Genomic DNA, 13,718 nt, shown 5'->3' with positions numbered 1-13,718 from the left:
TCCTTTAGGTAAATCTAATACTTTTTTATGCTTACATTATGCTGAGTGGTCGGGATGTAGTTAAAACTTAAAAAAAAGGAAGATCACCCTTCGATTAACAGTCAACTTATCCGAATGATAACTGTAGCCTGCATAAAGGAGTCGAAACAACAAGTAGCATTCTCACTGCATTTATTTTATTACGTGTGTATGTTATGAGTGCATATAATGCGTAATATTAATGTAAATTTGATATTTACATTAATATTACGGATTTTGTCTGATAACCCAAGCTTGCTCAAAGTTCAAATAGTTTATAGCCGAACGCTCTACCGAAAAAAACTTATCAATTTAACCGAACAACAAAGTTCAGTGCTTTTAAGCTTTATTAAAATACAAACACACTCACACACACACACACACACACACACGCACAGGCTATTATTATTATTATTATTATTATTATTTTTGCCAAAAGCGACGTAAAAAATTGGAAAATTGTATTAGAACTTTGCTTTTTAAAAAATATGCATAAGAACTTCAAGCTGCATCAAGGTTTTGAAACAGCAAGACGCGTTTCCGAAAACTTAATTTTTCGACCGTAAGTCTATTTTTCGTCATTAGTCAGCCTGACAAGTTTTAAGAGGGGAATAATATATAAGAGGGGAATAATATATAAGATTAGACATTAAAGAGAAATGTTTTAATTTTTGCAAAATTTTTACAATTTGATTCTGCAGGCTTCTTGAAGATTTATAACATAGATGGCAGCACGTGTTCATTTAACAGCACGGTTAAAATGCAAAATAATTTGAAATAAGCTCTTTTTAAGCGTATCTTTTCGAATGCAGTAGAAATGTGATAGGCTATTTGTTTTTTACAAAAAGAAGACAAAAAATTAGTTTACCCTTCAAATTGAGGTTTTTTTTTTATTTTATTTGTACAAAGAGTCCAAAACTCATTAGAAGAATCTTTACTTCAATATACGATTTATTATTTTTTATGAACAAAAAACAATTCCATTGTTGTCTGAAATCTTAAACTTGTTACTTATATTTTCGCTTACATTATGCTTTAATTTTCTTACCAGAGCCAAAGCTTAAAACGAAAAAAAAAAAAAAAAACGTACAATTCCGAAGTAATTTAGCACAAAGTCATTTCAAGTTTTCATATCAGCAAGGAGCGTTTAATTCTCATTTATTCTATTTCTTCATAGTTGTTATTCACTTAAGTAAGTTTTCATGTAATGCGCGATATTTCTCTAATTTTTTTGTTGCAGATTGTCCGGTCGTGGGCCCGAACACGCATTCTCCTGGTTATGAAGAGAACGCTCTGCCGATCAAGCTATTCAGCTCTGTCGGTCATAACGCAAATTAAAGTTATAAGTTTAACCGAAAACCTCATTCTGGTTCTTTAAAACAGGTTTTTCGGCTGAAAAAAACAATTTTTAGACCGTGGGTCTATTTTTCGTCAGTAGCCAGCACCATAAGCTTTAAAATAAGGCGTAAATCAAAGAAATCGATCAAGAATTGAGGAAAATCTGGCGTAGAAACCAAAAACAGGCTACAGAAATAATATATAAGGATAAGATATTGAAGAGAAATTTTTTTATTTTTGAAAATTTTTACAATTTGTTACCGCAGGCTGCTTTAACCGTCATGACTTAGATGGCAGCACGTGTTCACCATTTAACAGCACGGTTAAAATGCAAAATGATTTGAACTAAACTCTTTTTTAGCGTAGCTTTTCAAATGTATTAAAAATTTGCTAGGCTATTTGTTTTTTACAAAAAGAAGAAAAAAATGTAGGTTACCCTTCAAATTGAGGTAGTAATTTTTTTTAGTTGTACAAAGAGTCAAAAACTCATTAGAAGAATCTATATTTCAATATACGATTTATAATTTTTTTGTGAACAAAAAACAATTCCATTGTAGTCTGAAATCTTAAACCTGATACTTATATTTTCGCTTACATTATGCTTCAATTTTCTTACTGGAGTCAAAACTTAAAAAAAAAACCTTACAATTCAGAAATAATTTAGAACAACGTTACATTAAGTTTTCATAGCAGCAAGGAGCGTTTCTTTCTCATTTATTCTGTTCCCGCATATTTGTTATTCATTTCATAAAGTGTGCATGTAATGCACGATATTTCTCTAATTTTTTGATGCAGATTGTCCGGAAGTGGGCCCGAACACTAACTCTCCTGGTTACCAGGCGAACGCTCTGCCGATCAAGCTATTCAGCTCTGTCGGTCATCGTGCAAGTTAAAGTTATAAATTTAACCGAAAACCTCATTCTAGTTTTTTAAAACAGGTTTTTTGGTAGAACAAAACATTTTTAGACCGTGGGTCTATTTTTCGTCAGTAGCCAGCACGATAAGCTTTAAAATAAGGTGTAAATCAAAGAAATCGATCAAGAATTGAGGAAAATCTCGCGTAGAAACCAAAAACAGACTACAGAAATAATATATAAGAATTGTTATTCACTTAAGTAAGTGTTCATGTAATGCGCGATATTTCTCTAATTTTTTTGTTGCAGAGTGTCCGGACGTGGGCCCGAACACGCATTCTCCTGGTTACGAAGAGAACGCTCTGCCGATCAAGCTATTCAGCTCTGTCGGTCATAGCGCAAATTAAAGTTATAAGTTTAACCGAAAACCTCATTCTGGTTCTTTAAAACAGGTTTTTCGACTGAAAAAAACAATTTTTAGACCGTGGGTCTATTTTTCGTCAGTAGCCAGCACCATAAGCTTTAAAATAAGGCGTAAATCAAAGAAATCGATCAAGAATTGAGGAAAATCTGGCGTAGAAACCAAAAACAGGCTACAGAAATAATATATAAGGATGCTTACATTATGTTGAGTGGTCTGGATGTAGTCAAAGAACACAGTTCGATTAACAATCAACTTATCCGAATGATAACTGTAGCCTGCATAAAGGAGTCAAAACACCAAGTAGCATTCCCACTGCATTTATTTTATTAGGTGTGTATGTTATGAGCACATGCAATGCGTAATACTAATATAAATTTGATATTATGTCGGACAGCCCAAGCTTGCCCGAAGTTCAGATAGTTTATAGCCGAACGCTCTACCGAAAAAAACTTATCAATTAAACCGAACAACTAAGTCCAGTGCTGTTAAGCTTTATTAAAATATGAACACACACAAAGGCTTTTTTTTTTTTTTTTGCCGAAAGCGACGTAAAAAATGGAAAATTGCATTAGAACTTTGCTTTAAAAAATGCATAAGAACTACAAGCAGCATCAAGGTTTTGAAACAGCAAGAGGCGATTTCGAAAACTTGAATTTTCGACCGTAAGTCTTTTTTTCGTCATTGGACAGCCTGATAAGTTTTAAAATGAGAGGGGATTAATATATAAGATAAGATATAGAAGAAAAATGTTTTTATTTTTGAAAATTTTTACAATTTGTTATCGCAGGCTGCTTAAACCGTTATAACTTAGATGGCAGCTCGTGTTCATCATTTAACAGCACGGTTAAAATACAAAATAAATTGAACTATGCTCTTTTTTAAGCGTAGCTTTTCGAATGTAGTAAAAATGTGATAAGCTATTTGTTTTTTAGCAAAAAGAAGAATAAATATATATTTTACCCTTCAAATTGAGGTAGTATTTTATTTATTTGTACAAAGAGTCAAAAACTCATTTGAAGAATATATATTTCAATATACGATTTATTATTTTTTTTCTAAACAAAAAACAATTCTATTGTAGTCTGAAATCTTAAACCTGTTACTTATATTTTCGCTTACATTATGCTTTAATTTTCTTTCCAGAGTCAAAGCTTCAAAGAAAAAAAAAAACACGTGCAATTTCGAAGTAATTTAGCACAAAATCACTGAATGTTTTCATATCAGCAAGGAGCATTTCCTTCTCATTTATTTTATTCCTCCACAGTTGTTATTCATTTAATTCAGTGTTCATGTAATGCGCGATATTTCTCTAATTTTTTTGTTGCAGATTGTCCGGACGTGGGTCCGAACACGTAATCTTCTGGTTACGAAGAGAACGCTCTGCCGATCAAGCTACTCAGCTCTGTCGGTCATAGCGCAAATTAAAGTTATAAGTTTGACCGAAAACCTTATTCTGGTTCTTTAAAACAGGTTTTTCGGCTAAAAGAAACAATTTTTAGACCTTGGGTCTATTTTTCGTCAGTAGCCAGCACCATAAGCTATAAAATTAGCCGTAAATCAAAGAAATCGATCAAGAATTGAGGGAAATTTGGCGTAGAAACCAAAAACAGGCTACAGAAATAATATATAAGGATAGTTTCCGAAAAGGGTTATAATTTTTACCCATTTTCGAAACTGCTGCCATACTTGCCAACCTTCAAAGAAAGGACAGGAGATTCCACTAGAGCAGCGGTTCCCAACCTTTTTCTCTTTGCGAACCCCTTGGAACAGGCAAAAAAGTTCGCGAACCCCCTGATGTTGAAATTAGTAACATGTAAGAAACAATAAAAAACAGCATGTTTGCTTTCCATTTTTTGCAGCATTTGATTGCAATAAACAAAAATATAATTGTAAAATATCATTAAGTGCAAACATTAATAAAAAGTTAAAACTACATCTACAAGAAAAATTATAAACAAGAAGTTTTATAAACCAACTATTTTTTTAAGCATACTTTAAATTGGGGAAAAAATCCTTAATGCGATATTTGTGGCTGTTTGACGGAACAAAGAAACTGAAAGTTTGGTTCAATGTCTGACAGTTTGAGTCTTAAATCAGGCTCTGCATTCAATCTGCTTCGGTATTTATCTTTGAGATAAGTATAGGAGGAAAATCCTTTCTCGCACAGATATGTTATACAAAATGGTAATAAAATTCGAATTGCTTTTTTGGACAAAACGGTATAGTCATTTCTTACAGTGAGCCAGAAGTCAATTAACGAGAGCTCTTTAAAGGTAGCTTTCAATGAATTATCACAGGATAACTCGATGAGCATTTCCTTTTCAGGTAATGTCAGGGTGTTCTCTAAGTATGGATTTCCTTCAAAAGGATTGCGTATCCAGTTGTTTGAGAGAGGGACGTTACGCCTATTAGGAAAATACTCGTCAAAAGTTAGTTCAAGATGTTGCAGATGTTCACATACATTTCTTTTAACGCTTTCATCAAGTTTCATTGAGTTTTCTGATAAAAAACTACTAAGAGAAGTGAAACAAGAAAACTCACCCATTTCCAGGCATTGGATCCAGAAATTCAATTTTTTACCATAACTTCAATTTTATCACATACAACGAAAATATTAACAACTGCACCTTGCAAGGATAGATTTAATTCATTTAATTTTGAAAAGATGTCAGCTAAATATGCAAGCCTTTGCATCCAAAGAGGATCGAATATGCAAGTGGACAAGTGAAATGGATGATCAACAAAAAATGCTTGGACTTCTGACTTCAATTCAAATAAGCGTGTCAAAATTTTGCCACGGGAAAGCCATCTAACTTCTGTGTGAAGAAGTAAAGTAACATGAAGGCTTCCCAATTCCTCACAAAGCGCGTGAAATAGACGGCAGTTTGTAGCACGTGATTTTATGAAATTTACAATTTTTACCGCATCATTCAAAGTAGCGGATAATTCTGCGGGAATACGCTTACATGCTAATGCTTGTCTATGAATGCAGCAATGAGTCCATTCAATTTTCTCGTTGATCTTCTTTACTCGCACCACAAAGCCAACAAATTTTTCTGTCATTGATTTTGCACCATCCGTGCACACACCCTCACACAAAGACCAATCTATTCCATTTTCTTCAAAGTAACTGCTGACCAGTTCGAAAATTGCTTCTCCAGTTGTGTTGGTTTTCAAAGGTTTTGCAAATAGTACATCTTCTTTAATTGTATCGTTAAAAATATACCTAACATAGACAAGTAATATTGCAGCGTTTGCTTACATCAGTCGACTCATCAAGCTGGATCGCAAAATTATTCTCTTTTATTCTATTCACAAGTTCTTTCTCCACATTACTTGCCAAATCAGTAATTCTGCGTGATACTGTGTTGTTTGATAGCGGAACCAGGTCAATTTTTTTTTGCTGACTTTTCTCCCAGCATACACTTAGCAATATCTTTAGCACACGGTCCAATTAAATTTTCTGCAATTGTATGTGGCTGTCCAGATCTTGCAATTCTATAACTGACTCGATATGAAGCTTCAAGGGCCATTTTACTATCTTCGTTGGATTCTAACAGGAACGTAGAGACGCTACACTTTTTATTATATTCCAATTTTCTTTTAAAATATTCGATAGGTTTGTCCTTGTGTGTCGGATGCTTTGTTTCGAGGTGTCTTCTCAGAAGTGACGGTTTCAAACTGCTGTTAGCTAGAACTTCGTTGCAGAGAAGACAAAGCGGTCTATGTTCAGACTCTTCTCCAGTAAAATAAAAGCCCATTTGTAAATAGTCACTGTCATATTTTCCCTTTTTTCCTTTTTTCTCCCCTAGTTCACTTTTCTGTTTAGTCGGGGGATGCGGCAGTTCATTCTATTTCAATATCCTGTGTTGATTCGAAAGTTACTGCTGATGTTGAGGGTTGATCGATTGACTGCTTGTCCATTTGTCGCTCAATCAAACTACCAGTTTTCAACCTTCGATCCATAACAGCAGAAAGTTATTAAATCATAAAAATTACCAACACGATTATAACTTCACAGAGTAGCAAGTTCACGTAGCAAAACCAATTGCAAACAAAATCACTTGTTTTCAAGCATCTCTAAAGTATCTCTAAATACGTCTGTTAACAACCATTTTGGTTTTCCCCCAGAACTATGAGCATGCTGATATTATATATTTTTGAAAACGAACAGATGGGTAAAATCCAGTAATAAATTTTAAGTTTGGAGCCTTTTGCTGTATTCGATGACTGAATTCGACGGAAATTCCCGAGTTATATTTCAACCAGATTAGAAATAATACCCCTGATGCATTGTTTGAGAATTCTTTATTTTTTTCGACATATGTATATTATGTATATTGTTTGATTGACTCCACGCGATGGCGCCTTTTTAAGGTCATCGTGATCCCCGCCACAGCTTAATACAACGTTTCTGCATGGCGCCTCGCAATAAAGAAGGAAGGATATCTCTTTTTGTTGTCTATCGAAAAAAAAATGAGAAAATTTCTTTTTAACCAAGATTATAAAACCGCTGAAAGATTTTTTTTTTTTTTTTTTTTGAGCTTAATACAAGAGTCTGGCGCGTTTTCAAATTAAAAAAAAAATTAGTAACTATGTGTGCAAATTGAATATTTTATAATTTTTTACCAAACTAGGAAAAATCCGCCATTGCACCGAAATTTTCGCGAACCCCCTTCCTGCACCTTGCGAACCCCTGGGGGTTCGCGAACCACCGGTTGGGAACCTCTGCACTAGAGTTATATAGGCGATTCACAAGAAACAACAGAATTATTAAATTATGCTTTTAAATAACATGAATACTAAATTTAAAGTGTAATGGGGATTTTTCACAGATGTAAGCTAATTGGTAGCAGCAAGAAAAATATACTGCAAAGGAAAAACCAAAAAACAAGGAGTGAATTTGCTTAAAGTTTCGTACATTCCCCAGTCTCTACCAAAAAAGTAGCTACAAAAATTTAATTACTTAACTCCGAAAAAAAAAATCAATACATAATTAAAATAAAATATAAATTAAGTAGGTATAGGGTAGCTCATGTTAAAATATCTTCAAACTTCCAAAATAAATGAAATATTTCCAAGATGCAAAAGGATTAAAATCTGCTGCAATTTTCGGCAAAGCACGTGTTTCGTTGAACATGCGAAGTGGTAAGCTTCCAAAAAATTAATTTTAACAAAATGAGTTATTAATTGGAAAAATTCTTATTCCCTGACATTGGTAGACAAGAAAAGGGCGCCATCTATTGACAAGAAAGTGAAACTTTTTCATGATTGACTGAAAAAAGTGCAAAAACGGGAGAAAATCGTAAAAAAACAGAAAATCGGGAGATGGAAGCAAAAAACGGGAGTCTCCCGTTAAAAACAGTAGAGTTGACAAGTATGGAACACTGAAACCTCGAATGCGAATACTAATTCATTCTCAGAAAAATACAGTGGAGCCTCCATATATCGAACTTCCACATATCGAAATTTTCTGTACATCGAAATCCCAGCAAATTTCTATGTTCATTACATAGAAAAATTGTTTCTATGTATCAAAAAAATCTCTATATATCGAAATTTTTTCGAGACATTCGTAGATTTTTTTTCCACTTTAGACTGTTTGTCTCATGAAAAATGAAGGTTAGCGGAGAAAATTATGATCACTAAAGGTTGCTACTAAATTCATAAGGATTCTAAGGTTGAGGGGTGTGTAGTTAGGTCTTTGTTTCGTTCTGGAGTTCTTAAATTCCCTCAAGTTTATTTCAAATCTTAGTTGTAACCAGTAACACTGTAAAATCAGTTTCAAGTTATCCTTTTTGTCTGTTGATTATCATTCCCAGTCTTTTCAGCTTCAGTAAAAATCGTTCAAGTTAAGTAGATTGATTTTTTACTTTTCTCCCGATTATATTGTCAAAATGAAAATCCCCTCTTGTTGCGAATCAAGTTGAACTGCCGAAGAATAAAGATGTATGAAGGCACAAAAATGTAATTTCTGTTAATTTTTCAGTTATTAACTTTCGTTTAATCCGATGCTCGTATAAATTAGAAATTGGGTTTCATGCACGAAAATTAGCTTTAATTTTAATGTTTTAGGCGATTTTTATGATAAAATAAGATCGCTTCTGTATATCGAAATTTCTGTATATCGAATTTTTTTCCGGCAATTTGCTACTTCGATATATGGAGGTCCGACTGTATATTCTATTTTTATTGTTTTCTTGAATGGTAAATCTACCTTTCATCAGATGAGACAAAGTTTTTCTTGCTCTTATTGTGGATACACAGGAAGGTGATTAAAATTTCAGATCATACTTGGAAAAATATTCGTTTTATAGACGGCAAAAATTGTGAAACGTTAACATGCAAAATCTCTTGGGGGATCGAAAATCCCGCGGGATTTTGCTTTCAATCCCGTGGAATTAATTCCGCTAAATATCATGCGGGATCGGGATTGGAAACCCTATCTGCTACAACAGGGCATGGAATTCAGCTGTGTTAGGGGGAGGGTGTTGCATTTTAAAGGCTTCAGCTTGGAAGAAATTCCAGAGAGCCCTCTGCACTTCCCTTTTCACTAGCATCAATGAAGGTTGTTTAGAATTTCACTTTTTGAACTTAGTTGTTGGAAAATGGATAAGAGAGAGTTTCTCTTTATCTCTGCTTAAGGGGAGGGGAAGATGCGATCACCCCATTGCTCTTCATCCATGTTTGGTGCTTTTATTGCAAAATTCTTCAAAAGCTAGAAAGTGCCCATAAAGGTATGATGGGGAAAATTGCTTCTCTTCTACATTTTAACGAAGCAATTGCCTGTTTGGTGATGCAGTTGGCTCTCTGTTTAACGACTTTCAATGGACCACAAAAAATTGTCTTTAAGTAGAAAGTGCCCTTAAATATAATGCTTTTAACTCTACAGTGGACCATCTGGGACCCTGAAAAGCCGTCGTTAAGTAGAGCGTCGTTAAGCAGAGAGCCAACTGTATTTCAATAGCTGAAATTGTAACCCTAACTCCAGTGGATTAATCCTAAACTGGAGTAGATAGCGTTCATTTTTTTCGTTTCTTCATTCCCCTGAAATGAGTCTTACCAATAAAACAGTTAAGTGACCGGATCGAGTTCAGCCTTGTGACAATAACGCCTTTCCCTGCATGTTAAACATTACCGAAACATATTATCAAATTATCATGCCGTGGCGCGAGTTTCATTGTTGAAACACGCAGGTTACTCGATCATCGGCTATTATTTATATGAGGATTAATAGCAAAATCTGTCAAGTTGACCACTTGTCTAAGTTGACTGATTTTTTCAGACACAGAATTAGTGTCCCTATGTCACATAAATCAACCTCTTTGAGTACTAAAATAGTGGTCAACTTACACATGTTTTACTGTATCTCATTTTTGGTAGGCTTGAAATAAATTAGTTTGTTTTCTTATACATTCTTACATATTTATTTATATTATATGGTAATTTTGTTTGAGACTAAGTTATACCTCTTTGATGTATTCTATGAATTCTTTTGATTCTATTATGAAGTTGATGCATTTAAGTAGTGGTATTCTGATTTTATTCTTAATATTTTACTTTTGTTTTTAAAGCATCTTGATGCCTTCAATAAGCTAAATTTTTGCTAAGTTTTCCTTCCCCTGAAACTTTGGTTTCTGTATGGGGCTCCATAAATGATGTCACTCCTTTTTTTTCAACATATCAACCCCCTTCCCTTCCATCGTCACATGTCTCGCTATATTGCATAATCATCTTTACTAATAATAAAGCTGAAAGTCTCTCTGTCTGTCAGGATCTCTGTGACGCGCATAGCGCCTAGACCGTTTGGCCGATTTTCATGAAATTTGGCACAAAGTCAGTTTGTAGCATGGGGGTGTGCACCTCGAAGTGACTTTTCAAAAATTCGATGTGGTTCTTTTTCTATTCCAATTTTAAGAACAAAATTATCATAAGATGGACGAGTAAATTATGAAATTATCATAACATGGAACCGTAACATGGGCACAAGCCAATTGGCGAGATACGAAATTATCAAAACGTGGAACCGTAACATGGGCACAAGCCAATTGGCGAGAAATTCATCATCCATTTTTTGTAAATATACAGGCAAATCAAATGACTTTTCAAAAATTCGATGTGGTTCTTTTTCTATTCCAATTTTAAGAACAAAATTATCATAAGATGGACGAGTAAATTATGAAATTATCATAACATGGAACCGTAACATGGGCACAAGCCAATTGGCGAGATACGAAATTATCAAAACGTGGAACCGTAACATGGGCACAAGCCAATTGGCGAGAAATTCATCATCCATTTTTTGTAAATATACAGGCAAACCAAAAGACCTTTTAATTTTTTTATTACGGGCAAAGCCGTGCGGGTACCACTAGTTTTACTATAAAATGTCAATTAAAATGTTTGATGCCCCACTTTTTACTACCACCTGCCTCTTTCTTGTCACAACTTCACCAACCACTCCTCCTCGAAGCTTGTCATCATTTGTGGACGACCCCTATGTTTCAAAAACAATTTTATAAAAAAATTGAATCTTTATTTTCTTTCTACAGCTCTTACCGAATATTTAATTGCTACCACAAAACTAGTTAATGGAAATACATTTCTGGAGAACCTACAAGAAGAACTCAAGGCCCCCAGTTGATGAAATTCCAGTGTCTAACAGTGAATTTGTCATCAAAAGCTAATTGTGTTGGGTGTTAATTAAGTCTTGTCCTGAAAAGGAAATGTATTTGGAGAAGCATACTATAGATTCAAACATTATTTTTCTATTTTGATCCTTATCTCAAAATTTTTTTCTCATAACGATAATACACTTCTAAGTGTGCAGCTGTTGTAGTTCTGAGGAAGACGATTCTGAACTTCGAAGCAGGCATTACAGGGGGTCAGGGTTTGGTTGTAACAGTCGTAATATTTAAATAAACTTTCATTTTAGAATTAGTAATGTATGTTAAAAACGAAAAGTTCTGAGGTTTTAATCCTCAAAGCCCCTAACACATAAGTCACTTCGATATTTATTTTTTGAAGTATGATATTTTCAATATAAAAATTATATTAGTCATATTAATAGCATTCATTTATTATTTTAAGTGACCAAAGTAATATTCCATATTTATATGATGTATTAACTAACCTATCATAAATACAATATGTTTATTAGGGTGCGTCTTATTATTAAAGGTGTTATTTTTTCATGAGGCACCCTCTCATTTTGTTCCTTTGGATGAGAAAAAAATTCTCATATCTGAAAAATAAAAATTGAATAATATTTAGAGGGTGCTACCACTGCTGCAAAATTTGTCAACTCTCTTTTTATTTATTTTTTTAAATTTATTTATTTAATTTTTTTAGCATTGATTATTATTATATTTATTTATGTGACTTGTTTTAATTAGTGATAATTTAGATTGTCATTGACTTTGTATTTTACATTTTATGAAATCAGTTTAATTACTTGTAGCTACAGTCAACTCTCAACTGTAAGTTAACTCAAATATAAATGCTTCTTTTTTTACACAAATGCTATCATTTTTTCCTTTCTGATAAAAATAGATGTTCTTTTTAATTGCTAATAGAATGGAAAAAATTTAAATAACAATTCAAAATCTAAGCTTTGTTTAGTTTTGCTGTTGTGAAAATTTCTGCAGCTACAACTTTTTCAAAATCATTAAGGAAACATCCTCGTCAATTATCATAATTATGTATAAGAGATCAAACGTCCTACTGATTAAGTGACAGGAGACTTTCATCAGAAAAGAAATCTCTGACCTTGGCGGGGAGGAGGGAGGGGAGAGAAAGAAAAAAAAAACATTCTGTTATAATTATTCAAAAAGAAAATTAATGGAAACAATCGTTCTTGCTTGACATTGCTCCAGCTGGTGATACTTTCCGCAAGACCTCAGTTTCAAACGATAAATCATTTCTGACGAAACAAAAACCAGCATGATGAGGCTAAATTAGTAACCAATATATCTCTAATTAAAAAGGAAACATAATTTATACGAAAAGAAGACATTTAAAAAGATGGAAAATCGTGAAGAATCTGGATAAACTCTTTTGAAAGTGTAGTTTTTAGCTTCTGTTGTATTTGAATGTACTTCAACTAATCCTGAAGAACAAGAATTTACATTAAAAGTTAAATCTAGATTTGGTCTTACGGTGTTAAAAACCAATTTCACTTACAAGAAGGAAAATGCCGAAATTTTAATTGTTGCTTCAAGCAATCTTATTTCGACATCTACTTGTTAGAAGTTGATGGTGTTCTTATTCGTTTTGAAGGCACCAGGGAGGCTAAATTTCTGAGACGCCATTTCTAGAAATAGAAACTCCACACACACACACAGAGAGAGAGAGAGAATGTTTTTTTCCTAAACAAACAACTTTTCTGGTGAAACGCTGCCTAGCAGATGATGTAGAATTAAAATCCAAGGAAACATCAAGTTTTAGAAGAGACTATCAAATAGTCTGGATAATAAGTAGCAATTAGTGAAATGTTTGTATTGTTACATGGAAGTAACAAAGAGAAAAATTACAATATTGCTGAAGTAAAAGACCAAAAGTGTAAATCTGTGATTTGAATGGCATTACCAAACTTTCGGATGCTTTTTCGACATTATTACATAAAATGACAACCATGAAAAGCTTATTATTTTCATGTATATATAAGAAATAGGTATTTGTGTTATGCTGTTAAACCCAACCAACCTAATTTCACGTTGATTAAAAATATGACAAGATATATTGGGGAGTTGATTTTTTTCACAATGAATGTAATTTTAATCACTGGTAGCACCCCCTAAATTATGTTCAAATTCTACGAAACTTTTATATGTGTATTTTTTCATCAAGAGGAAGCAATTAAAGGGGTGCCCCATAAGAAATCCAAAACTTTTTTAAAAAGTGCATTATAAGACACACCCCAAGTTTATATTGTATCCGATACAATGTTTTTCTGTGATATTTACAAGGAACACGTAAATTAGTTAGTAGTAGTATTTAATTAAATATACAGCCAATATCTATATAAATTGATGAATAGCAATTAAGTTTTTAACATTTAATTATCAGATTTTGCAAATAATTGT

At 33.2% G+C, this 13,718-nt stretch overlaps 1 protein-coding gene across 1 annotated transcript in view; it reads left to right on the top strand.

Annotated features, from left to right (window-relative positions):
- Window positions 1–11,758, top strand: part of LOC129220081 (vacuolar protein sorting-associated protein 33A-like) — an 81,300-nt gene extending 69,542 nt beyond the window's left edge. Inside the window, exon 16 of the mRNA XM_054854419.1 lies at window positions 11,187–11,758. Within this exon, the coding sequence (XP_054710394.1) occupies window positions 11,187–11,278 (92 nt within the window). The 3' untranslated portion in view covers window positions 11,279–11,758. The remainder of the gene's footprint in view (window positions 1–11,186) is intronic.
- Window positions 11,759–13,718: the final 1,960 nt, after the last annotated feature.

This window comes from Uloborus diversus, chromosome 4 (genome assembly GCF_026930045.1).
Source record: "Uloborus diversus isolate 005 chromosome 4, Udiv.v.3.1, whole genome shotgun sequence".
In the NCBI taxonomy this organism is placed as follows: domain Eukaryota; kingdom Metazoa; phylum Arthropoda; class Arachnida; order Araneae; family Uloboridae; genus Uloborus; species Uloborus diversus.
Note: the sequence above shows the minus strand (reverse complement) of the source record. Positions and strands in the feature narration are given on the sequence as shown.